Source organism: Macaca mulatta, chromosome 17 (assembly GCF_049350105.2).
Source record: "Macaca mulatta isolate MMU2019108-1 chromosome 17, T2T-MMU8v2.0, whole genome shotgun sequence".
Lineage (NCBI taxonomy): Eukaryota > Metazoa > Chordata > Mammalia > Primates > Cercopithecidae > Macaca > Macaca mulatta.
In genome coordinates this window covers 74,150,691-74,176,931 of record NC_133422.1, presented here as the reverse complement: position 1 = coordinate 74,176,931, position 26,241 = coordinate 74,150,691, and the positions used below count along the sequence as shown (strand labels likewise).

At 33.1% G+C, this 26,241-nt stretch overlaps 1 protein-coding gene across 33 annotated transcripts in view; it reads left to right on the top strand.

Annotated features, from left to right (window-relative positions):
• RBM26 (RNA binding motif protein 26) overlaps positions 1-25,926 on the top strand; it is a 92,345-nt gene extending 66,419 nt beyond the window's left edge. For 22 of the 33 annotated variants that reach the window (XM_015121294.3, XM_077973808.1, XM_077973820.1 and 19 more), the window contains 4 exons: positions 2,644-2,844; positions 5,496-5,582; positions 17,990-18,103; positions 19,738-20,614. In XM_015121294.3, coding sequence (XP_014976780.1) covers positions 2,644-2,844; positions 5,496-5,582; positions 17,990-18,103; positions 19,738-19,827 — 492 coding nt within the window. In that variant the 3' untranslated portion in view covers positions 19,828-20,614. Of the gene's footprint in view, positions 1-2,643; positions 2,845-5,495; positions 5,583-17,989; positions 18,104-19,737; positions 20,615-25,497 lie in introns of those variants that run through there. The other 11 variants (XM_077973821.1, XM_077973825.1, XM_077973819.1 and 8 more) reach the window with 1 other exon arrangement.
• Positions 25,927-26,241: the final 315 nt, after the last annotated feature.

Below are 26,241 nucleotides of genomic sequence, written 5' to 3'. Positions count from 1 at the left end.
CATGGCTTATGTTTAGTTTTCAGTAATTATTAGTTTTATGCAGTAATGCAGTACTTCCCAGAGTGTGTTCGTTCACCACAGTAATTCCATTAGTTGTTAATAGAAAACTAGTGAAAAAGGTTCTTAGGCTAAATAATATAACCTTAGAACAGGTTGTATTGGATGTGCGTTTTTACTGTGGGGTTTCTTAGAGGCTTTTAATTTCTGAATCTCTAAAAATACATATTAAGTATTCAGTGTTACTCAAATTTATTTGTCCAGGGACCCCCCTTTTCAAGGAGCATTTTGAGGCATTAATATTCCTCAGAGCATACTTTTGTATATACTGTTCTATTACTAATATTAATCCTTGACCTTTAAAATTTATTATTATGTATTATTTTGTTATACTGACAAATGAAGAATTATATATATGATAATCCAAAATGTTTTGATATATGTATAAGTTGTGAAGTGATTATATCAAGCCAACATGTCCATCACCCCACATACTTGTGATTTTTTGATGAAAATTAAACATTTAAAATCTGCTGTCTCAGCAATTTTCAATTATACAATAATTATTATTAACTGTAGTCACCAACCAGTGCTGTACAATAGATCTCTAGAACTTACTCTTCCTATCTGACTGAAATGTTGTATACTTTGACCAACATGTCTCCATTCTTCGTGCCCCCACAGCCGCTAGTAACCACCATTCTGCTGTCTGCTTCTATGAGTTTCATCATTTTAGATTCCATGTATAAGTGAGATCATACAGTATTTGTCTTTCTTTGCCTGGCTTATTTCACTTAGCATTATTATTTGGATATTAGATGATTATTTTAGCTAATGTTAAGATTAACTGTCTTGAGATGAAGAAACTGAAATACTTATACTAGCAGAGATTTGGCAGCTGTGCCAGCTTCACACTTCCATTGGGTATCTCACATCTAAGACTCAACATCTTCAGAGTTTTGCTTATCTTGCTCCTACACCCCATCTGTACAGTTAAGCAAACCAGAAATCTGGCAGTCTTAATTGATTTCCCCTTTCCTTCAGCGTCTATATCTAATTAATTATCAAATTTTACATATGTTACTCCTAAATGTATCTTAAATGCATTTACTTCTATCTCCATTGCCACTACTGTAGTCCAGACTTCCTTCTTCCGGTCTTTCGTAGTGGCATACTGAATGGTTTCCCAGCTTCTTTTCTTCCTTCTACTCTGTTCTTAAAACTCTAGCCAGAATATCCTCTTCAACACTGATTTGGTTACATCACTCTTTTACTGCTTAAAATCTTTTAATTTATTTTCATGGCTCTTGGGATAAAACTCAAAATCCTTGACATGATCCGTAAAGTTACGTGTAATCTGACTCTGCCTGTCTCCAGGCTTATCTCCCCATCCAACTACACTGAATTATATTCATTCTTTGGGAAATTACATTTCTTTCAGTGTTGGTGCTTTTTTTTCATGCCGTAACCCCTACCTCATTCTTACCTTTTTCTTTGCTCCTCCTTTGATTCATTGAACAAGTATTAAATACAATCCACCAGCTACTGCTGGGAATAAAGCAGAGAATAAAATGGAAAAAAAAATAGTTTCAGGGGACATACATTCTAGTGGGTTATTCACTGCAAATCTTTGAAGTTCTTTTTAAATCTTAAAGCATTTCTTCACTTTTTGAGTCACTTCTCATTAATACAATTAAATAACTTAGTTGTTCATGTTGTTTTTTGAGATGGAGTCTTGCTCTGTCGCCCAGGCTGGAGTGCAGTGGTGCGATCTCGGCTCACCGCAACCTCCGCCTCCCGGGTTCAAGTGATTGTCCTGCTTCAGCCTCCCGAGTAGCTGGGACTACAGGCACTGAGCCTGGCTAATTTTCAGTATTTTTTGTAGAGATGGGGTTTTCCCATGTTGGTCAGGCTGGTCTTGAACTTGTGGCCTCAGTGGATCTGCGTGCCTCGGCCTCCTAAAGTTTTGGGATTACAGGCATGAGCCACCGCACCCGGCCATAACTTAGTTGTTTAATGCTTCTTTACACTTAGGATTTGAGTTTTGTGAGAGTAAAGACTTGTACACAGAAAGTGCACATTAAGTATTTGTGGAATGAAGGAATGGTGTGCTGTCATCATACAGAATAATGTGGTAGAATATCAGTATGTTACAATGGTTCTATAATGATAGAGATAAGTAATTAAAATGATTTGAGATAACTGTACCTATTGAAGTCAACTGGCAAACAAATAGAAACATTGTATTTGAAAATCATAACTGGAAAAAATATTTATTGTGAATGTAGGTATTATTTATCTGTTGATTAGCCTGACTTCTGTAGTAACATTTAACACTGTATACTTGGAAATCAGGAGTTGCTGATCTTTTGGTGATATATCCTGATATCTTAGAGAGCAAGAACTTAGAAAAAGGCACAGTTAGTAATTCCAAGGCCTCAGTGTTATTTTTTTGTTTCAATTTACTAGCCACCTACGTTTACTTTCACCAAACTAAAATCCCGATTTAAATTATGTGATCCTTCTATAGAGCATTTGAATACATTGTCAAATTGCATTAAAGTTTTATTTATCTGCCAGAGTGTAATGCTTGGCTTGTGTTAGTAATCGCAGCATTGTTTAACCTGTGTGTCTCATCTCTTCTAGGCTGCCAAGCGAGGGATTCTTTCATCTGGTCGGGGCAGAGGAATTCATTCAAGAGGTCGAGGTGCAGTTCATGGCCGAGGCAGGGGGCGAGGGCGAGGACGAGGTGTGCCTGGTCATGCTGTGGTGGATCACCGTCCCAGGGCATTGGAGATTTCTGCATTTACAGAGAGCGATAGAGAAGATCTTCTTCCTCATTTTGCGGTACTTTCTTACTGCTCAGCAAAACAAATACTGATAATCATCACTGGGGATAGTAGACATATTTAAAGAGGATGTTATGAAAAGGACATAAGTAATTCCAACTCGTTAATCTGAACAAAGGGTTTGAATAATCTTTAATTTTTTTGTTAATTTAAAAGCAAACTGTAGGATTTGTGTAATTATCTAGAAGAGACATTACTATTCTTACACTTAGTAGGCCATGAAGTATTGTGAAGTGAACAATATAAACTTTATTATTTCAGAGAGGGAAGACTTGTAGTTTAGTTTTATTTGATATTTACTTTTAAAGAAAAAGTTAACATATTGCATGGGCCATCCAGATTTTTAAAAATTAAAATAGGGTTTGTATTTGTTAAAAATGTATTCTTGATCTAGCTGACCCAGTATTGAAACAAGATAAAATTTTGACCTATGATCTAGAAGTTGCCTTAGTCTGTGTCAGGGTGTAATGAAAAAGACTTTATCTAATGGTAATAGATTGACCTACAAGAAGGGAGAATGGGATTCTAGTCTCTGTTAATCCATTATTTAACTTGGACTTCCTGGGATTTATTAGGCTCGTGTTCAAAATGAAGATTATACCTGCTGAATGACCCTTTCATCCCAAATGCTGTGATTCTTAGTGGTATCCCAGAGGTTGGTTACTAAGCATCAGTTTTACCCTCAGCATTATATTTAATAGTAGTTGCTCTGGAGATATGAAGGAAATAATCAGTTATTTATCCTCAAGGCTTTTAAATATATCAGTTTAACACAGAGTAAACTACAGACATAATTTATAATGAAATTATAATTTATTAAGCACTATGAATACTTTAGTAACTTAGAGAAGTATCACACTGGCATATGATGGAAAAAACAATAAAGGAAAGTTTCATGAAGTAGTAAAACTGTAGTTTAGATCTTAAAGAATAGGTAAGCTAGTAGGTAGGTACATAAATGATTTAACCTTTTGAAAATTCAGACTTAGGTGTTATTGGAGGCTTGCAGCAGTTACAGATATTTTGTCGGGACATAAGCAGATATTGACAGAAATGGTTTATGTTTAAGAAATAACCAAAATGATTAGTATTTAAGAATGAGAAATCTAAAGTCCTGTTCTTGATGGATTTGAAGGGATAAAGAAAGGAATTAGAGAACTAGAAAGGAGCTTGGAGATAAATCTTGCCCAACTCTTCCCTGCTGTGTACCCCACTTCCACACCTTCCACAAGAGAAAGGAGATCCAGATAATTTGTATGTTGTGTATAGTTTTACAACTAATCAGGAAACTAACAACGAATGTGCTAAAATAATCCAAACAGACAAAGTGAGTTTGTTGTGAGTATGTTTTGGTGAGACTAAAGTTCTTTTGGCTGGAGAAGTATTCAGAGCCTCTGAATAAAAATTCTGACATGCATTTGGACATTCAAATTTCACTCCAAAGTTCACATTTAAATTATTAGTCTTAAGTTTAGTTGAAGTTTAGCTTCTTTCTCTCAACCTATAATTTGAACACATGGTGGATGTCAAAGAAAAAAATTGACATTATTTAATATCTGTAATATTAAAGGGCCATTAACTATTACAAATTGTGATAACAAAAATGCTGTATATTCCAGTACCAGTAGTAATAGTAATAAATATTATAACTGAAAACCTGTAGAATACTTACTTTGTGTCAGGTATGCCCTCTGAGTGCCTTATGATAATTCATTATGAGTTATTTGGATAACCCTGAGAGGTAGATACCTTTATTATGCCCATTTTAGAGATGAAGAAAATGATGCATGATGAGGTTAAGTAACTTGTTTACACAGCTAATAACTGGCAGAGCTAGAATCTTAGTGGCTCTAGGACATTCTCTTTACTGTGCTCTCCAGAACATTTTTATGATATGTGTGGATCTAAGGAGATTAGTTATAAACTTTGGGGGTGTAAGAAGGAAGATATTGGTAATGATATATAAAGGACTAGAATTTTGTGGGATAAAGGTTGCTGTTTGTAGAAAAATCCTCCCACACATGAGGGAAAAAATCCAACAAACCACAAACAGGAATAATATAATGTTTTTAGTGTTTAAATGTTCTAAACAAGTATAAAGTACAGTGGAGTGTGTAGTAAGCAAAACCATGGTCAGTTAGAATGTTAAACTTTTGAATCAAGAGAACTGTAATCTCGTCCCAGTAATTAACAATTAACTTTGAGGAAGTTAACTTAAATTTTCTTTTTCTTTCTTTCACCATTTGTTGGGAATGATACCAAAAACTCATAGAAATTCTGAGGATTCAGTATGTTGCTTAAGAAAGAGTTTATCTTGGGATTGGTTTAATGAGTATAAGAGGAAAGTTAGCAAGAAAGCTCAGGCTTTGACCATTATTTCCTTCATTTAAAGCATACTTCAGTCGAGTATAAGTCTTATTAATTCTGGGAAGTGTGAATTGTGAGTAAGATTGGAATATAGGACCACCTTTTATCTTATAATATCAAACACTAAAATAAGTTGCTCACTATACTTTTCTGTTAACCATTATGAATTGGTATGTATTATGGGTTATATTTATTAGTATTTTAATGTTTTTTAATACCATTAGGATTTTTGGATATTTCAAAATATTTATTTGGAGGAAATACTTTTTTTTTAATTTAAAGCAATATGGTGAAATTGAAGATTGTCAGATTGATGATTCTTCACTTCATGCAGTAATTACATTCAAGACAAGAGCAGAAGCTGAAGCAGTAAGTTTTCAAAATAATTTATCAATTCAGATTTAAATGATTTATAAGTATTACTTTTAAGTTTTAATATAAATGAATTGTTTTTAACTTACTAGATAATATGCTTTGATAATAGGTAGAACACCTGAAGTGGAATTCATGCCCTCAAAGAATGTCCTAATGCAGTTAAGCAATTCTGTGTATAACGTAATACAATTAAAATACGTATTTAGTCACCAAGTGGAATGTCAAATTGTGTTGTCATGAGATACCAGGGATTCTCCTTTCTTTCTTTTTCATAGTAGATAGGGCCTCCCCACTACCCATTATTCTTTTTTTTCAGCTGACCCAAAACAAGATCTGCTTTGGCTGAATGAGTGGTGAGGGATAAGGTACAAGCAGTTCTAATGTCTACCCATCTTAACCATTCCTCATCTGCTGCTTTCTGGTCTCATCAGGGTGAACTCTAAAAGAAGTGTCCCTAGTTCAGCTTAGCCCCAACTAGACTTCTGTGACATTTTGCCTAAGACATGGTATATACCTCTAACTTTGAGGGTACTTTTAGTAAGGTTACCTTAAACCATCAATCTTGAATTGTCTTTCCAAGGACTGACTGGAATATATGCAACCTTGTCTTTCATTTGGGTTCCAAAGATTTAAAAAAAGGAAAATGGGAGTGAGGTGTGGGGGATTCATAGGAGCCTTTTTTGCCCTGTGTGTTCTTTCTTCAGGAATTATAGAGAAGACAATGTCACTGTTTTGTCCTTGCCATTGTTTCAGGGATGAAATAGTTTTCCAAATGAAAGAGTGGGATGCTTTTCACAAGTTTTAAATTGATTGCAACTTAAATAAGTTTTGAAAAAACCTCTAAATTTATTTATCCTCTTTGTAGTGAATGTTCTCTGCCAGCACAGTGGTACATTGCTTACCTGATAGAAGTTGCCTTTGGAGCATTGTAACCAGTATAAGACTATGGGTCTGATAAGTCATTCAACTGGAGCCTTAATCTAGTTTTGGGGGTGAAGGTAGGGGGTAGTACACTATTTTATAAAACAGGAATTCCTGATCTTAGGGTGTTCTCTTTTTAAAGCTAGTTTTGAATAATCATTTCTTTAATGATCTTTTGTGAAAGTAAAAAGTAATTTAAAATTGATGAGATTTTAAAACTCTTATATGTGTGTATGTTATATTGAAAAGGGTATATCTTTGATTAAATGTTCTCTCCAGGGTATTGTTAAGTGCAAGTGTAGAATAAACTTTCTTTCAGTGGTGGCTTCAGTTGACAATTTTTAGTCTATTGCTAGATAGGTAGTTATGTTCTATGTATTTTCTAGGGAACAGTGGTATTGTAAAACAATGATAGTTATTACTGTACAAATGGTTAAAATATTGCCAAATTTGTGGATTTAGTAAGAACTTTAAATATGTACTACTTCCCTTGCTTGCTTACATGGCTGAGAAATATAGGCTGAGACCTGTTGACACATACCTTCTTTCTTGGGTCTTGCTTTTTGTACCTTAGATGTTTATACAATGTATTTTTCAAAATGAATAGCAATCAAAAATACCAGGGATTAATGTATAAGGAAGACTTTAACACTGAATTACAGGAAGGTTGAATAAGTGACAGAAAAACTAAGGTCAAATTAGGTCTAATGAGAGTTACCTATTTAGAGGAAATAGCTTTAGTTGGATTTACTTAATAGACTAAAAAGAGTAATGACCACTGCTATGATAAATGTTTAGATTTTTAGTTATAAAAATTGTTAAACCATAAACATAACCTTAAACCAGAAAGTTTCTTAAAATTTTGTAGTGTTGGAAAGAATAGAAAATTAAGTTGAAGCTTATCTTATACAAGCAGGATACATATAGAGCAGTGGTCTTCAAACTTTTGGATTTCAGGGAACAGTAAAGTTTAGGAATTTAAAAATTTGTGTGTTTGTCATAGAGGTGGCAATTTTTTATTTTGCCAGGGAAGAATACTTTAAAAATACAAAAAGATTGTCATGTACTGTCACCATTGTTATATAAAATAAAGGAAATTTTAACACTGAAAATGTAGGAGAACATAAACTCGCAATAAAGGATAGACTTCCCAAGGAAAAATTGTCAACTCTTGCCAATGTTTACTTTCAAATATTACATTGTTCTTATTTTCTGGACCATTCGCCTAGATGAGTGAATGAATTTATTTTCTATAACCAATAGATGCATAGTATTTCAAGGTGAAAGTACAGGAATAAATAAGGTAATCGAGACATTCATATATAACTGAAAAGTGAGAAATTTTCCTCAGGAAAATATTGAAGCATTTTAAAGACTATAAGCAGAACCCTTCTAGCTTTAGGTTAAGATGGTTTATGGTTTGACTCTGTCTTGTTACCTAGAAGATGGTTCCTATTACCTTATTTTCTATTTTTTTGTATATCAGCATGCCAGAGTACTAAAGTCGGATAAGTACTCAGACAAGAATAAAGAAACAGTCTCTTCCATGACCTGATTAGAATATTATCTTTTCTGCCCTGAATTGTTACTGTACCTTTGTAGGAGCCCTAGATCCTGTTGAGAATAGGAATAATTAAGTTGCTGTTTTAGAATAATCAGACCAAAGATGAAACCTATAGTCCCAAACTCAGAGAAGTACAATTTTTTTTTTTTTTTTTTCCGAGACGGAGTCTCGCTCTGTCGCCCAGGCTGGAGTGCAGTGGTGAGATCTCACTGCAAGCTCTTGCTCACTGCAAACTATGCCTCCCGGGTTCATGCCATCCTCCTGCCTCAGCCTCCCTAGTAGGTGGGACTGCAGGCACCTACCACCATGCCTGGCTGATTTGTGTGTGTGTGTGTGTGTTTTTAGTAGACAGGGGGTTTCACCATGTTAGCCAGGATGGTCTTGATCTCCTGACCTCATGATCCACCCACCTCGGCCTCCCAAAGTGCTGGGGTTACAGGCGTGAGCCACTGTGCCCAGCCGAGAGGTGCAATTTTTTATATCAAAAGGAAAGAGGGGCCAGGCGCAGTGGCTCACACCTGTAATACCACCACTTTGGGAGGCCAGGTGGGGTTGGTCTCGAGTCCAGGAGTTCGAGACCAGCCTTGGCAACATGGAGAAACCCCATCTCTACCAAAAAATTAGCCAGGTGTGGTGGTGCGCACCTGCAGTCCCAGCTGTTTGCGAGGCTGAGGTGGGAGGATCACCTGAGCCCAGGAGGCAGAGGTTGTGGTGAGCTGAGATCATGCCACTGTGCTCCAGCCTGGGCGACAGAGCCAGACCCTATCTTAGCAAAAAATAGGGGGAAAGAGAATCATGTTTTACTAAATGGATTCAACCAAAAGAAGTCAAATTATGTGCATAGCAGAGTTTTTGTGTGTGTGTTTTGACTGATACTTAATAGTTATTAAGTGCTGCTATGTGATGGGCACTGTGCTACCAGAATTAGTAACTTGAGGTCTGAAGCTTGTGGGAAAGTAGCCATGTGCATTGAACACAGGAGTTAAAGAACTGGACGTCTTTTCTTTGTAGCTTCTAAAAATTACATTTTGCATGTTTTAAAAAATTCGTGGTCATATATATTATATAATTATAAGTATTTGTGTTCATAACTCATACTTTAACATTCTGTAACATTACAAATATTAATAAACTTGCTTTTAGACTTCTTTTATATATTAGTTATATTATCGTTACTAAAAATGTAAGGAACCGTAGGATTGCAATTTACTCTTTGGTGATTATCTATATCTCAAGTCACTTTTCTCCATAGTTTTTGCAAAACACTGTTTCTGCAAGAGATCCCCTAACAAAGGATTCTCTTGTCACATAAGTTTGTGAAAGGCTGCATTTTTATATTCCATTTAGAAGTGTAGTCTAAATGAACTAAGTCCAGAGGTAAACAAACCTGTTTAATTTTGTTTCACCCAACATTTTTCCAAATTTAATTATTTCCAGAACATTTTCCATGTAAGATGTGGAATCCACAATTACTTTTCATAGTTTTTTCCTCCTTTGTTAGATCTTTAACCTTTTTGCTTTCTGTTGGTATATGCCTGTTTTCCTTAATTTGCTGTAAGCTTTGAATGAATGTGTGTAAGAGTAGTCAAAAGACTAGAGAGAAGCCTCTAAATAAAATATTTCAGTTTTAAAAGTCAATTTTTTTGTACATTTTATAGTATAGAAATCAGAATCGTAAAATGTATTCCCACATGCCCATCATTGAGCTTCAGCAATTATCCACTTAGGGCCAATCTTATTTCGTCTATATTTCACTCACTACAACTTGCCCACTCCTTATTTTGGAGCTATTCACAGTCATTGTATCATTTCATCTGTAAACATTTTAGATGATAGAACCTTAAATGATGGAACCAGTTTCTGGAGGTTCAGTTCCTTCTTTTTTCATTTAGTTTTTCACGTAGGTTGGCTCTTCGAATGATAGAGCCTTAAAAAAATACAGTACTACTATCACACCTAAAAATTATATTTCTAAATATCAAATATCCAGTCAGGGTTGACATTTGTCTAATTTCTTGTAAGTTTACTTTTTAAAAATTAGGATCTAAATGAGGTTCATATTTTGATATAGCTTGATTGGTGTTATGCAGTCATAAATTCATAAATATTTTATGGGTACAAATCCATTGCTGTGAGTTATTAATGTTAAAGTTATTCCATCTTTGGCCAGGAGACTACAGGTTGGCTCCTGAGTTCTTTTGACAGGACCCGAGTGGTCTGTGATAGTTTTGTTCCTTCTGGTATGAATAGGTGTTCTAGGTTCATTTTAAACACTGTCTCTTCCAGACCTGGAATTGACCCTTTCTCTAAAGAGCTTTGGTTTATTTATTAGGCAAAGGTATTTAGACACTAGTCTGGGTACTAGGGGTATGCATTACTATTAAGTATGTTACTGTCACTAATCCTTCTCAGTTGTCAGAGCTGGGAGTGAAAAAAAAACCATATATATATATATATATGCACATATATACACATGTATAAAGATGAAATAAATTTAGAGCTCATACTGATACTTTGGATTTAATTTGGGCTATAAAGTTTTTAATACATACACATATATACACACATGCAAGTAGATAAAGATAAATTCAGAATTTACTCTGATGCTTGTTAATTCTAGACTATATGGTTCTTACTTAATCTCATGGGTCTTAATGTGTCTTACTTTTTTCCACCTTTCTCACTGACACCAACATGCTGGGTGAAAGGATATGTACGTTTAAATTTTAATGAAGATTGCCCACCATACAGGTTATACTTACTTGCCCACCAAAGATGTGGGCAACACTCTTGCCATAGTGTGCATGCTACATACTGGTTTTACTACTTTTCTTATGAAAAAAATCCATAGATGTGTAGTTTGTCCTCATTTTTATCGGAGTGGGATATCAGTTTTATCTTCAGTTTTATCAAACTGAAATAGCAACTCATTTAGGTTTTAATTCACTTTTCTGATTGTAGTTGAGCCATTTTCACGTTTAATTAAATGCTGTTTGTTTTTATGTCTATCAACTATTAATGTCATTTGCCCATTCTATTATATTGCTGAGTAGTCTATTCTTTTTTTTTTTTTTTTTCTTGATGCAGGAGCTCTTTGTATATTTGGAAATTAGCTCATAGGTTATATTTTTATGAATTTTCATTTATGCTGTATTTTCCACAATGAGAGTTAATTGTCGGTTAATCTTTTTTTATAATTTGAAAGGCTTTCACCAATCTGAGATGATAAACATTTTCCCTTGTTTTTTCTAGTACTCTTAATAGGTTTTTTTTTTCTTTGAAGACTTTACATTCACTTTTTAAAAAATTTACATGGAACTTATTTGGTCTAAGGAGTGCAATAGGAGGCCTATTGGGTTCATTAGTTAAGTCTAGTTTTTCCAAGCTTATGTGAAATATATAAATTTCCAGTATGTTTATTTGGGTGTTCCAGACTCTTCCACTGATAAGTTTTCTCTTCATGTGCCTGTTTCTCACTGTTTTAATTAAACTAGCTTTCTCATATATCTCAGTAGTTTGTCAGGGCAGTTGTTTGGATTCCCTCTCACACCCAATTATTACTCACTTTCAGACTCTTGCTGGTATGTTTTAAGTGTTTATTTTCTGTGTAAACTTTTGAATAAACTTTCAAAGGATAGACTAAGTTATGGGAGAATGAACATAGTAATACTAAATTTTCCTCAAATACCAAACCTTCCTCTGAAAGCTCATTGTCTTTCAAGTTCTCAGTACTTTTTACATTGTAAGAGCATTTTAATTTTTTTAATATAGCCAGTGTATATTACTTACTAATGTTAAGGTTTTCTTTTTTATTTATTTATTTATAGTTTTTATTTTTATTTTTTGAGATGGAGTCTCGCTCTGTCGCCCAGGCTGGAGTGCAGTGGCCGGATCTCAGCTCACTGCAAGCTCCGCCTCCTGGGTTTATGCCGTTCTCCTGCCTCAGCCTCCCGAGTAGCTGGGACTACAGGCGCCTGCCACCACGCCCGGCTAGTTTTTTGTATTTTTTAGTAGAGACAGGGTTTCACCATGTTAGCCAGGATGGTCTCGATCTCCTGACCTCGTGATCTGCCCATCTCGGCCTCCCAAAGTGCTGGGATTACAGGCTTGAGCCACCGTACCCAGCCAGGTTTTCTTAAAAATTAATTTAAGTTTTAGATTCAGGGAGTACATGTGCACATTTGTTAATGAGTATATTGCATACTGGTAGGGTTTGGGGTTCTAGTATACCCATTACCCAAATAGTGAGCATTGTACCCATTAGGTAATTTTTCAACCCTCATCTGTCTCCCACCCTCCCTGCTTATAGTTTCTGTATATAGACAACATATATTGCTTATAAATTTCCCCATAGTAATTCATCTTTTTATTGCTATTTTAAATGATATGTTTTGTTCCATAATATTTTCTACTGGTTCTTCAAATGTAGGAAGACTGTTCATCTTTTTTTATTAAGTATGTAACTGCCATCTTATCAAACTATTTGATGATTTTAATTTTGCTCTCGGGTTTTTTGGGTTTCATCCAATTTATCATTGGTTAAAAATGATAGTTTTACCTTTCACATTTCTACACTTACTACTTTCTGTTATTTCATTGTTTACCTTTAGAAAAATGTTAAAAACAGTAATAATAGTGACTGACTTTTTTGCGGAATGAAAATGCTTCTAGTATTTTCAGTATTATGTGTGATGCTGGCTTTTTGTCTTAAGGTAGAATACAAATGACTCTGTTTCATTAAGAGCTGTTAAGATTTTTGATCAGAAATGGATTTTTTTTTTTTTTTTTTAAGACAGGTTCTCATTCTGTCACCCAGGCTAGAGTCCAGTGGTATGATCACAGCTCACTGCAGCCTTGATGTCCTGAGCTCAGGTGATCCTCCCACCTCAGTCTCCCAAGTAGCTGGGACTATAGGCACACGCCACCACGGTTGGCTAATTTTTGTATTTTTTGTAGAGATTGGGGTCTCACCATGTTGCCCAGGCTGGTCTTGAACTCCTGAGCTCAACCACTCTGCCTGTCCGAGCTTCACAAAGTGCTAGAATTACAGGTTTCTGTCACTATGCCCAGGCTAGAAATGGATTTTTATAATGCCTTTTGATGTTTATATAACAATGAATTTTTTTTCGCCTTATTTCATTGTACTGCTTCTAATCATTCTCTCCTACTTTAAATCCCATAGTATTGTATTTTTAAAAATCACTAAACTCTTCTTTTTCTTTTTTTCTTTTTACTTTTTAAAATTATTTTCAAAAGTAAGATTGGTTTGTAAATTTTGGGAAGGATATTTTTGTCAGGTATCTCTGTTAGTTGTCATTGGAAAGTTTCCATTTTTCTTTGCTTTCTGAGATAAGTTGCATTGGAAATACATTTTTTAAAATTTTAATAGAATTCATTTGTGAAACTATCAGCATCTAATGGTTAAACGTGTCTTTACAGGCTGTTCTGTAGAAATGATTGGTTTAGGTTTATCTCTTCTGACTTTAGTTTAGTACTTTGGTAGTTTTTTCAAAAGTTATCTTTTTAATCTAGATTATCAGCTACATTTGCATTGGGAGGCAAATTTTATCTTCATCCGATACTATTTCCCCCCTTTCATATTTTGTGGATTTGTACCTGTAGCTCCACTTTCACCTTTTTTGACCACTACCTCCTTGCTCAAGTAGGCATCCTGTAGAGCACGTTTAAACATGGTGTTCCTTAACATTTTATAAATGGCTATACAGTTGACTTTTTAAAATATATTTTAATGAAATTTTAAAGTACATGCGTAACTCTTGAAGCACTGCCATAGCATACTTTAGAAAATTATTTATATTATTTGTACTGTTTTATTTATTTATTTATTTTTGAGACGGAGTCTTGCTCTGTCGCCCAGGCTGGAGTGCAGTGGCCGGATCTCAGCTCACTGCAAGCTCCGCCTCCCGGGTTTAGGCCATTCTCCTGCCTCAGCCTCCGGAGTAGCTGGGACTACAGGCACTTGCCACCATGCCCAGCTAGTTTTTTTTTGTAATTTTTAGTAGAGACGGGGTTTCACCGTCTTAGCCAGGATGGTCTCGATCTCCTGACCTCGTGATCCGCCTGTCTGGCCTCCCAAAGTGGTGGGATTACAGGCTTGAGCCACCGCGCCTGTCCTGTTTGTACTGTTAAAAAGCAGTACAAAGCAGATTAATACAATACAATACAGTTCAGAAATAGACCTAAGTTTATACAGTCATGTGCCACTTAAGAGGGATATGACCTGAAAAATGTGTTGTTAGACAATTTCATTGTGCACACATCACAGAGTGTATTTGCACAATCTAAAATGATATAACCTACTACACACCTACACTATATGGTATAGCCTGTTGGTCTTAGGCTACGAAACTGTGGCATTGTGTTAACTATACTGAATACTGAGGCAGTTGTAACACAATGGTAAGTATTTGTGTAGGTAAACATATCTAAACATAGAAAAGATACAGTAAAAATAGCGTATAAAAGATAAAACATAGTATACCTGTATGGGGTACTTACCATGAATGGCGTTTGCAGGACTAGAAATTGCTGTGGGTGAGCTAGTGAGTGAATGTAAAGGCCTAGGACATTACTATCCTATTTTATAAACTTGTACTTTAGACCTTATAAACACTGCACAGTTAGGCTATACTAAGTTTATAGAAACATTTTATCTTTCTTTAATAATAAATTAACCTTAGTTTGCTATAACCTTTACTTTTAAACTTTACGATTTTTAGACTTTTTGACTCTTGTAACACTACTTAGCATAAAACACAGACACGCTGCACGGCTGTACAAAAATATTTTCTTTCTTTATATTCTTATTCAATAAGCTTTTGTCTATTTTTAACTTTTTTTAAATGTTTTACTTTTTAAAGTTTTTAATTAAAAACTAAGACACAAGCACGTACATTAGCCTGTGCCTAAACAGGGTCAGAATCATCAGTATCACTGTTTTCTACCTTTACGTCTTGTTCCACTGGAAAGTTTTGAGGGACAGTAACACACACACAGTTGTCATAGGCAATGTGTGTATCATAGGCAATGGCCTACGATAACAATTCCTTCTTCTGAAATACCTCCTGAGGAACCCGCCTGAGACTGTTTTATAATTAATTTAAAAAAAAAAATGAGTACACTGTAAAATAATGATAAAGAGTATAGTAAATACATAAACCAGTAACAGTCATTTGCCATCCATATTCAAGTATTATGCTGTACATAATTGTGCGTGCCATACTTTTATATGACTGGACTGGCAGCACAATCAGTTTGTTTACACCAGTATCACCGTGTGAACAAGGTATTACGTTAGTTACAAGGTCACTAAGCAATAGGAATTTTTCAGGTTTATTAAAATCTTAGGGGACCACTGTGGTATATAGTCATTGTTGACCAAAACATTGTTCTGCGGTGCCTGACTTTATGAGGATTTTAATGGATCACAAAGGAGATGTTTGAAGTCAAGGAATAAAACAAGTTATTCAGTAAATGATGTTGGGACAGTTGACTAGCTGTTTGGAAAAAAGACAGCATTATGTCTTTTTTAAATATCCAAATACATATAAATTGGATGAATTTTTTTTTCTTTTTTTAATACATAAAACATTTAATACATGCTACAAAATTCTTTTTTAAAAAATAGTGAAAACCTAGGGATTTTTTTTTGAAAATAATATTGAGAGGGCTTTTTAGGGTATGGCACGATATTCATAAAGGAAAACATTGGTAAATTTCAGTACCTGAAAAATTTTAAACTTGTTTATGACAAAAACGAACAACAATAACGCCTTTCTGTCCAATAAAAAGTGCATCATAAAATCAAAGTCCAATTGGGGAAAATATTTTGCCCAAAATATCACCAAATTTCATTCAATTAGAAAAATGCAAGCAGCACAGATTGTGAAAAAAGTCAAGAAACATTTAGCTTCTAATAGAAAGTCACACAAGATGCACAAATACACAAGATTGTTCATATCTGTAGAAATTGCTTTAGTTATGCTAAATATATACTATATATGGCCATTCAAGAAAAGTGACAGATTTATTGTTATGGACATTGAGAGATATTTATAAAAAGAATTGAGTTAATAATTTAACCATGAAGTTATAAACTAGTATGTTCCCATATACATATCATACATATTTGTATACAGAAGTTTATAGTATGTGTATAGAAAAATATATGTAGGATTTGACTCCGAATTCCTCACAGAATAGTGATTATCTTTTAGGGCTAGGGATAATCATGAACTGTGCTTTTTTACATTATGTGGCCTGAAATTTTGAATCTTTGTAAAAAATAAAATGGGTGGTTTGCAGAAGGAATTGTTTAAACTTTAAAAATTTTATGTTGTACTTACCTGAAATACTGGTTTCTTGAACTTTTCTAATATAAAAACATAGTTTTATCAAAATGAAAGTATAATTATGGAGTATGTTTCTTATAACATCAGAAGTTCTTAGTTTTCCTGAGTAAATTTACATCTTCAGAAAGCAAAAACTCAGTTACTCTTTCAAAAATTTACACAGCCTGATTCTCAAGTTTGTAATGGAGCAATGTTAATAAAAACTTTGAAAATCCTCTTTTAATTAAAGTTGAAACTTTAGAAAGTTTTAGGCTCATCTTATAGATTTGAGGAGCTTTGTGCTGAATATAGAGATGTGTAAAGTTAGATCATCGGAAATTTTTGTCAATAACTTATTTTTTTAAATGTCAGTAACTCTTTGCTTTTTAGGTGAATTTTTTTAGCTGAATGTAAGGATGAGTTTTATGAGTAGGTATTTTGCATTAAACAGTTGGAATTCCTTATAGTAATATGAAACATTTTTATGTAATAGTGATAGCTTCAAAAAATTGCAACTTATCCTGGAATTGAAATATATGTAAGTACTTTTTAAAAAAATTCTAATTGTATGACATTGTGACAAAAATACTCCTGAGCAGCGTTTTAATAGGCATGAAATCTTTTAAATTTATCATAAATCTATATGTGTAGATTTAAAATTTATACCTGGGGATTTTAATACCACACAACTTATGTCAAATATCATTGAATATGTCATTACTTCTACATTTCACATTATGCTGTACTTTGAGATTGTATTATAAATCTCATGTGAGTATAAGTTATTTGCAGTATGTTGCTAACAGTGGATTTACCTTAGTTCATATTACTCTAATTTGAATGCAGTTTCCAAACCAGCCACTTGGTATAGCAAGTACTTAGACATGACTGTTTTGTAAGTTCATGTTTTATATTCAGTTATGAAAGCTTAGTAGGAAAAACTTTTTCAATGGAAAAGTTCAGAGGGTTTTTTTTTCCTTTCATGGAGACACTTACATTTCATATTAGTTTTACAATAAACATTTCATGGTAGTTGGTCATTTGATATAATTTGAAAATAATGTATACATGCAAAATATTATTTATTAAAGATTAATAATTACTATATACCATTTGTAAATGAACAGTAATTAAAATGAAATAATATATATTTAGCATATTGATCCTAATTTAGACATTGATTCAGACACTAAAACTAGGATCTTGAAGTACCTTGGGATTGTCATCTTAAATAGCAATCGTCATTGTGTTATAAACATGTAGACATATTTGTTTTAGTCAAATATTGGCCAGTAGTGAAATAGCTCTATTTTATTATGAGGAATTATCGTTATTTTCTTTTTAAAGGGATTTGCAATTACTAGTCTGATTGTTGGAGTAAATAACCATAAAAAGTAAAGTGTAAATTGTAATAGTAAATTGAATAGTAAATAAAAAGCAAACAGGTAGATAGCCATCTTCAGTTGTCTTTAACTATTTTAATTTTAATGTTAGGCATTATGAAATTTATTTTTTTCTTCAGAAATTTTTAATGTCTTATATTCCAATATTTTTAATCGTTTTAGGCTGCAGTTCATGGAGCTCGTTTCAAAGGGCAAGATCTAAAACTGGCATGGAATAAACCAGTAACTAATATTTCAGCTGTTGAAACAGAAGAAGTTGAGCCTGATGAAGAAGAAGTATGTTATTTTTTTTTTCCACTTATTTTTACCCTTAATCGTTCATAGCTTTTATATAAAATGTGATTTTTGTGGCTGTGATTTTAACATAAAACTTTTATTCCTGACCCATAGTCCAGGCAGGGGATATCAGATAAATGCAAACAACTTTAAATTTTCTGGATAATGAGAAGAACTGTGGATTGCTAATTCAAAAAGAATATATGAAAATCATATATATACTCCATTTTTATTTACCCTTAGAGACAATAATTATTCATTAGCTTTTTATCCACAGGAAATCTTGTAATAAGTTTTAGGGTAATCTATTCTCAGTTGCTTTATTAACATTTCAACTTTCCTTTATTTTAATTCATATATCATTTTAGTCATTAGAATGAATGCCTGTTATATGGTAGATAACTGTCATAGGCACAAAAATGAATAAGACACGGTCCCTATCTATCATCAAGGAGCTTATAATCTGAAAAGGGGGGTGGTGGCAGACACATAAGAAACTAGTTACAATAAAAGTCAGACTGATAACGCTGAATAAAGATTTGAACAACATGCTCTGGAAACTCAGAGGAAGGAGTGATTGTTTCCATCCCGGAAAATTTTAAAGGAGGTATTGACAGTGGAACTGGGCCCTGAGCAATAAAATAGCTTTCATAATCTAGAACTGGAGCTGGGAATATAATTGAGAGGTATTTTAGATGGAGGGATAAGCATCAGGAAAAATGGAAGTGTGCATTTTTCTTTGAGTAACAACAATTAGTCTGATGGCTAAGAGGTACGGGCCAGTGAAGTGGTAGAACCCTTTGAAAGCAAAAACTTAAAAGTAAACAACTCTTATTTAATCACCAAATAAACTTTAGGAGAAAGTTTAACTTAAGAAATAAAGGTAAGGTGGGGAAACTAAATGATTCCATGTTTTACCTTCATAGTGGCACTTCATTTTGTTTGAAGAGCATTTCAAGGCTGTTATACATATCCATAGTCAAATGCAAGAATAAAAATGTATATTTTGAAACTCATATACATGATTTGTCATTTTATATTTTAGATTATACCTTTGTCCTTCCATGAGTTTGAATTGAATGGGGAGAAAAGCAGGAGAGCTCCTGGTATTAGGTATTTTGAAAAGTTTGAAATAGCAGTCTGAGAAGTGTTTATGAAGGGAATGGGGAAAAGAAAGGAATGCAATATTAGAAAATGTTTGTTGCATACAGCAGAAAATAAATATAAATATAAATCCTGGTAGAATTTTATACAAGTCATTGGTTGATTTTAGTATTCAAGGTTAGGAGGGTAAATTAGAGAAAACTTACTGTTTTCTTTTTTAAAAAAGTTTGACCAATATTTTAAAGTTACAGAAGATGGCGTAATTTGCTAAAGAGAGGCAGGAAAAAATGGCATGTACAAAGGCTTAATTTGATAATTTGTTTAGTGTGTTTCATGCAAGCAATAGAATAGATCATATAGAGAAACCATCGAGTGGTTAAATGTCGCTTTTCCTTGTTTTGTGAATGTTCTAGCTATAAAAATGCCTTTTGTATTCAACTCTGTTGAGAGAGATCAGTATTTAAAAGTGTCACCTTTTTTTTCTTTTCTTTTTTTTTTGGGTAAATTCCTAAATACATTTTAACCTAAAGTTTCAGGAAGAGTCTTTGGTGGATGACTCATTACTTCAAGATGATGATGAAGAAGAAGAGGACAATGAATCTCGTTCTTGGAGAAGATGATTTGACTGATCATTGATCTACATATGCTAGAACTCTACCTGTGTTTCATTAGTATTATCTAATGTACTTTTACATATTTGTAAAAACAATTTTTGGTAAAATGTGATGAAGATGGATTTCACAAATAGACAAAAAAGAAGAAAACTACCTTCTGATCTTGTATTTTGAAAGATTGATGTTTGCATTTTATTTCAGTAAACAATTGCTAAAGACATCACACTAGAAACATATGCAATGTTTTTATTACATACTTCTACTGGACATTACAGAATTCTTTGGGTTCTTTGTAATTTAATGAATAGGTCTGAAAACTTATGACCAATACTTGTTATAACTTAGAGGATTTTGTTTTATTCCAAATAAGGAATGAATTTGCATTTAAAATCTTAATGAATGTTTTCAAAACTGAATAGATAACATAGTACTCTAACTAAAGTCTCCAAGTTATGTATTATAATATTACATAGTAGTATGCTTAGGCTTTACTATGTATTAGCCTTTTGTTGGACTGTGTATGTATTTTACCATATGGGTTTTAATGATAATGGTGTATGACTGCTTTACATGAGTCCTTATGCATCCGGATGTTATAATAAAGTGGAATGGTCTCTTAAAAAAAAAAAAAAGAGAAAAGAAAAGAAAAAAGCAATGACAAAAAAAAAAAAAAAAAAAAAAAAAAGCCAAGACAATGTTCCTTGATTTAAAAAAAGAAAAGAAAAGAAAAGAAAAAACAAAAGAAAAAACTTAAAATAGACCATTCCAGATGGTGATCTACCCTTCCCCCCAATTATCACAAAAGGAGCTATAATCACTAATTTATTCTTAATAATAATGGTTACTGGTACCCTTACAATAATGTACAATCCAATGTTTAAAAATTATACCACTTGAGTTTGGTTTGATCCTATAAATTTTCAACAAATGTCTTAAAATTTAAAAGCAGGCTGATTAGTTTGGAACCAGACTACAAGTAGAGCTAACATTTGGTGAATAAGAAAACATCACATTACATTTTGGATGTATGAAAGAAAACTTGACCATTTGAAGATAAATGAATAAAGAAATGTACTATAGATACTACTTTAGGAAAACACTGTTTGGTAAGTGTTCCAGTCTGATATTTTAAGTGTGTACTTCCTATACTTGTATAAAAATCTTTGACGTTTGCAACAATACTGTGATTTTTTTAAGTGGATTTCTTTTGCAAGTGAACATCATCATTGCAAGTTGATACAGCAGTTTCCAGGAAATGAATGCATTCTTTGTAGAATGGGGGTGGGAGATTACATATTTATATTTTAAAATTCATTTCGATTGCAAGTGTTTCTGCCTCTCTTAAGATGATAGTGATAATATTAAAAAAATCACATTTAAAAAATTACTTTCTTCCATATTGGGGTCCTCACAATCAAAAGCTGTTGTTCCACCACCACCATAGTCTTCTGCCAGTGGAGTAACTTAAGGATGCTGTTCTTTTTCTTCTTCCCCATACCCCACTAATTGGGGTTGAAGTTGTGTGTATTTTCTTGATGGTAACACTATTTCATAGAAATGCTTTGCCTTGCAATTCGTGTATACGTTTATATTTAAAATTTCAAAATCAGATTTCAGTTGTCAAAATAGTGACTTTGCTGAAAAAGTCACTATTTTTACTTATATATTTAAATCAAAGATCTATTTTTATGTAGTCTCTTGTATGTTGACTATGTGCTATTCTGATTCATTAGGTAAGTTTGTTTTCTTTTCTTTTTAGTAGTCGTGAAAGGTGCCAAATTGGCAGAGGCTCACGTTTCTTCTCTTTACACCAAACAGGTATTATAAAGAAAGTAAATCTTTCAAAGGCCAGTTAAATCTCCATGCTGATTTTTGGCTTTATAATTTGATTAGTATGTTTTAGCCTGATATTTCAAAAATTTAAAAATTCCCTTATAATGTAACTGAAAATACATATTCTGTTTATTTCAGTCCATGAATAGCTAATCTGTTTTCCTAGCCTAAAATTTCCAAGTAACCTAGAACTTAAAATATTTTAAGCCATGTTGCTTTTAATGAATCAGAAGACAAATATGTTTCAGTGTGGTCCCAAAGAATGGAGATTAAATCTTACGAACATTAATTAGGTTTACAGTTATATTATCATAGTATTAATATGATTTTAATTATAAATATTACTTAGTATTAAGTTGCTACTGAATATTTTACTTGTTTATAAATACTAGTACTCTACATGTACTTTCATATGTTCTTATTTAAAACTTAGGAAGGAATTGTTAATTTCCATTTTATAGATAAGGAAACTTAGGCTAATAGAGATGGAATGATTTGCCCAGTCATAGCTAGTGGATGAAAATAGATTTGAATTCAAGTATTCTGATTTCAGTGCCAACTTTTTTTTTTTTTTTTTTTTTTTAAACTCTGTGTTGTTGCTGCTTTCCTAATTATTGATGGAGTGGAACATGAGATTGTGTTTATAGTAAATATGGTAGTTCTTGCCTCAAAGGTACGCACAAAAGTAGTAGACATTCTACTTGGTCATTCGCCAGTTCATACTTATACCCTCCCTTTTAATACAGCACTTTGTTCATATCTCTGTTACAGTACTTACATTGTAATATAATTTATCTGGTTTATGTCTGTCTTCCCCACTAGATTACAAGCTCCTCTAGGAAGGTGGACCATGTCTTATTCATCATTTTATCTCTAGTGCTTATCACAAAGCCAGGCTTATAGTGGGCACTCAAATGTTTGTTGGATGAATTAATGAATGAATGAATGCATATTTAAATATCCAATCATAGAGTGACAGATACCTCCCTTGTTAATTCTTATCAATTTTCCAAAAATCTCTTGAAGATATCCTGAGTCACTGGGAGCATTTTGCTAAGCAGTTGATACAGTTCAAGTTTGTCACTGGTGGGGTAACAAGTACTGATGGAGGTATACACATATGTAGACTTAGTGGAGTTTCCAGAACATTTAGTAAGGCATTAATATTTTGGGGTAATAAATGTTGTAGTCTGTTTCAGAGGTAAAATACACTTTTCATTTCTGTCAGTGTGTATGATTAGAAATGCTAAGAGTCACCAGTCTAGTCCATCCCACTAATTTTTATATCCAAAGGTGACCTAGTTTAGAATACTAGACAAGGTTTATAAGAGATTTAGCTTTTGGTCCCAGTTCTGCAACTTAACTCTGTGGCCTTAGGCAAGTCTCTTGCCTTATCCAGGGTGGTTTCCTTGTCTGTAAAGTAAAAAGAGTTGGACTAGATGATCTCTAAGGTCCCTTTTACATCTGTAGTTTCCCTGGTACTATATTAGTGTTTGATACAAAACAATTTAATATAAGCCATTTCTCCCTGTTGTCGTTGTTGTTTTCTATCATTTTATCATTGGAAACAACTTGGATTTGGTTATGATAATTTATATGATGCCTCTTGGTACAATTTTGTGTATAGTGTTCCTACATGCTTGCATTTGCCAGCACAAATCACTTTCAGCCTATAAAATAGAGATGAACTTCTGTATTCACTAGCACTTCCTTTTCCCAATTGTAACTTTTCATTTTCTGTCTAAATTCAGAGTTTTAAAGTAGAAGTACTTGCTAGTAATGCAGATACAGTCAGTTCTCTCACCAGTATGGATTTAAATTCTCCTTTCCATCTCAGTTTATTCTTTAAAAAAAAAAAAAAAAAAAAAAAATATATATATATATATATATATGCTACCTAAAACTAGAAACACATTTTTAATTCTGCAGCTCTCCTAACGGATTATTTTGCTTTAGTACAGACCTGGGCTGCAGGCTGAGTTGGGAGTTGGAAAAGGATTGAGGACAGCAATGTAGGTCGCCTCTTCCTACAGGAAAAAATTGAGGAACATTGTGTATTACTGGTTAAAAGATTGATTAGGATTATTTCAAGGGATGGTTGAGTTGTCGTTTTACATATTTCACGCAATATTTTGTGTCTCTACTTAAGCATTGTTGTTTTAAATGTTACTGGATAATTGTAACATATCAAATTAAAATTTATATTTAACTGATACCCAAGCATTCGATGAAAACATGTTGCAGGAATGGGAGAATATTCCATAGCTTTTGTTTTATTGTGATTTGATTAAGTATGACAACTAATAGTTTAAAGACAGGACTTCACTGTTTTAGCTGATTTCCTGTAGAAAGTGTGGCTAAGTTTAATGGAAAGAAATGTCTTCTTACTAGAACTGATTTTGGGGGACTCTATCCACTCTTACTTGGAACACTAACCGTTGCCTATAAGGGTTCAAAAAGGAAGCAACAGTTGCTTATTTGGTATGTTGAAATATCACTGGCTATTTTAGAGTATGAAGCAAACTTTATCAATGTTTTTTCTCTTTTCCCCCTTACAATGTAGACTAATGATAGAAAACTAGTTTTAGTTCTTCTAGAATTTATATAAATTTTGTAAGCTCCACCCAACACACACACACACAGACACACACACCCCGCCCCACTTACAAAAGTCTGTATTAGCCTTTTAAAACAAAAATTTCCTGCGTGAAATTCTGGCTTAGTTAACTTTTTGGTCTTTCTCTCGGGGCTTTTCTAGTTCTTATAAAATACTATAAATTACAAATGAAAATTTAATGCATAATTAAATTACTAGTGTACAATATTTGTAAGACAAGAAGAAAATTTCCTTTTCCCAGATTTCAGGAACTACCTTGTTCCTGTTAACTTCTTGAACTGCCTAGTTGCTCAAAGGTATGTATACAGGACTTTAGAGAAGAGCAGTTTTTAAATTTTTCCTTTCTGATCATTATATACCTATCAGATGACAACAGATAATCTTCCAAAATTGCTACCTAAAAATCCTAGGAAAGAAACTGGTAAACATGACTGCCATTCCCAATAATTGCTAATGAAAAACATCAAACTTGCGTAGTAGAAAAACACCTAACTTTCTTGCCGTTTATCCATATTATGTGCTTGTTACTTAATGTAATTAAAAGCATTTTAAAATTCTACTTTTTTTTGTATCTACTTTTTATACTTGCTACTTCCTAAATTCCTCCCTCACTGTTTATTTCATCCATCTACTCATTTTCCCATTATCCAAAGTAAGCCTCTCCTTATATACCAGGCACTGTCTGATTTCCATGTATTCCTTTTATTTTTACTGTGGGCCTTTGTGCTTAGTATACTTTTACGTCATATAATGTGATTAACAAATGAAGTGATTATCATATGGAGTTTAAGGAAATTAGATGTATCTTGCAATTACTTTGACATCTTTGAGAAACCTTAAGAAAATTGTTTCTGTTTTCATTTTTATTTACAAAGTCTTGGAATTTGTTCATGATTTCTTAAAATTTCTTTGCCTACCCACATCTCTGTGAAAATTTTCCATGTCAGTTACTAGTTTTTCTAATGAAAATTTTAGACCATAGATATGTTGTATGCTGTGATCTTTTGCAGCCTAATGTTTGAAGGAAGCATGATGCAGAGAGGTTTTGTTAAAATCATTTTAGCCCAAAGCTTTGTGTAATTTTCCTGCAACTTTGATTTTGATTTCTTTCTCAAATAGATTTTTTTAATGTTTAGAAAAGTTGGAGGTCAATTTATGATGTGATTCAAGTTTTAGATTTATTTGCTATTTTCAAAGTTTTTTTTAATAGTCTTCTCTTTTTCCAGCAGAGAGAGATCATCATTGCCTGAATTCCCTTAGCTTTGTGACTGCAAGAGCAAGACCAGTTCCTGTCTGGAGACGACTGTTACAATAATATCATCCTATTATTTTATGTTCACTCTTTATCAATTTGAACAGATGTTTACATGTACTATAATTAGCATTTTATCTCTACAGTTCTCTAAGAGTACATCTGAGTTCAAAGTGTATCTGAATGTGTGCTCTGACCTTATTCTTAAATGTTTTCTCCCCGTACTTTATAGCCATTTATTTTTTAAACACCTTAAGAAGGAATGAAAAAGTTCTCTTGGATGACGTATATTCAGTCTGAGCCAAATTGAGGATTGTGTCTAGGAAATCTGTAAAGCCATATACTACTGTGTTCATTAGCATGAACAATTTAAAATGAAAATGAATTAAAAAGTTAAACATGAGTTTGGTTTTAATTTTGGGGGGATCTTAAGATGTATTTCTGGGAGTAGGATAGCCACTTAAAATAATTTTGAATAGATGATAAAGTACTTTTTTATGTACTGTAATAGCTTGTGCATTTCTTCTGACTATACTTTCTGATGATGTTGCCAAGGTCATTTACCCAAATATTTTTTTAAAAATTCTTAACTCTTCAAAGCCAACAAAGAAAATAATTTTCTTCCAAGTGACAAATGATAATCTGTAGATTATAAGTCTTTTAAAACTTATTGTATGTCTTAACATAATTTTTTCACATTTTTTGGACTTTTCAATCA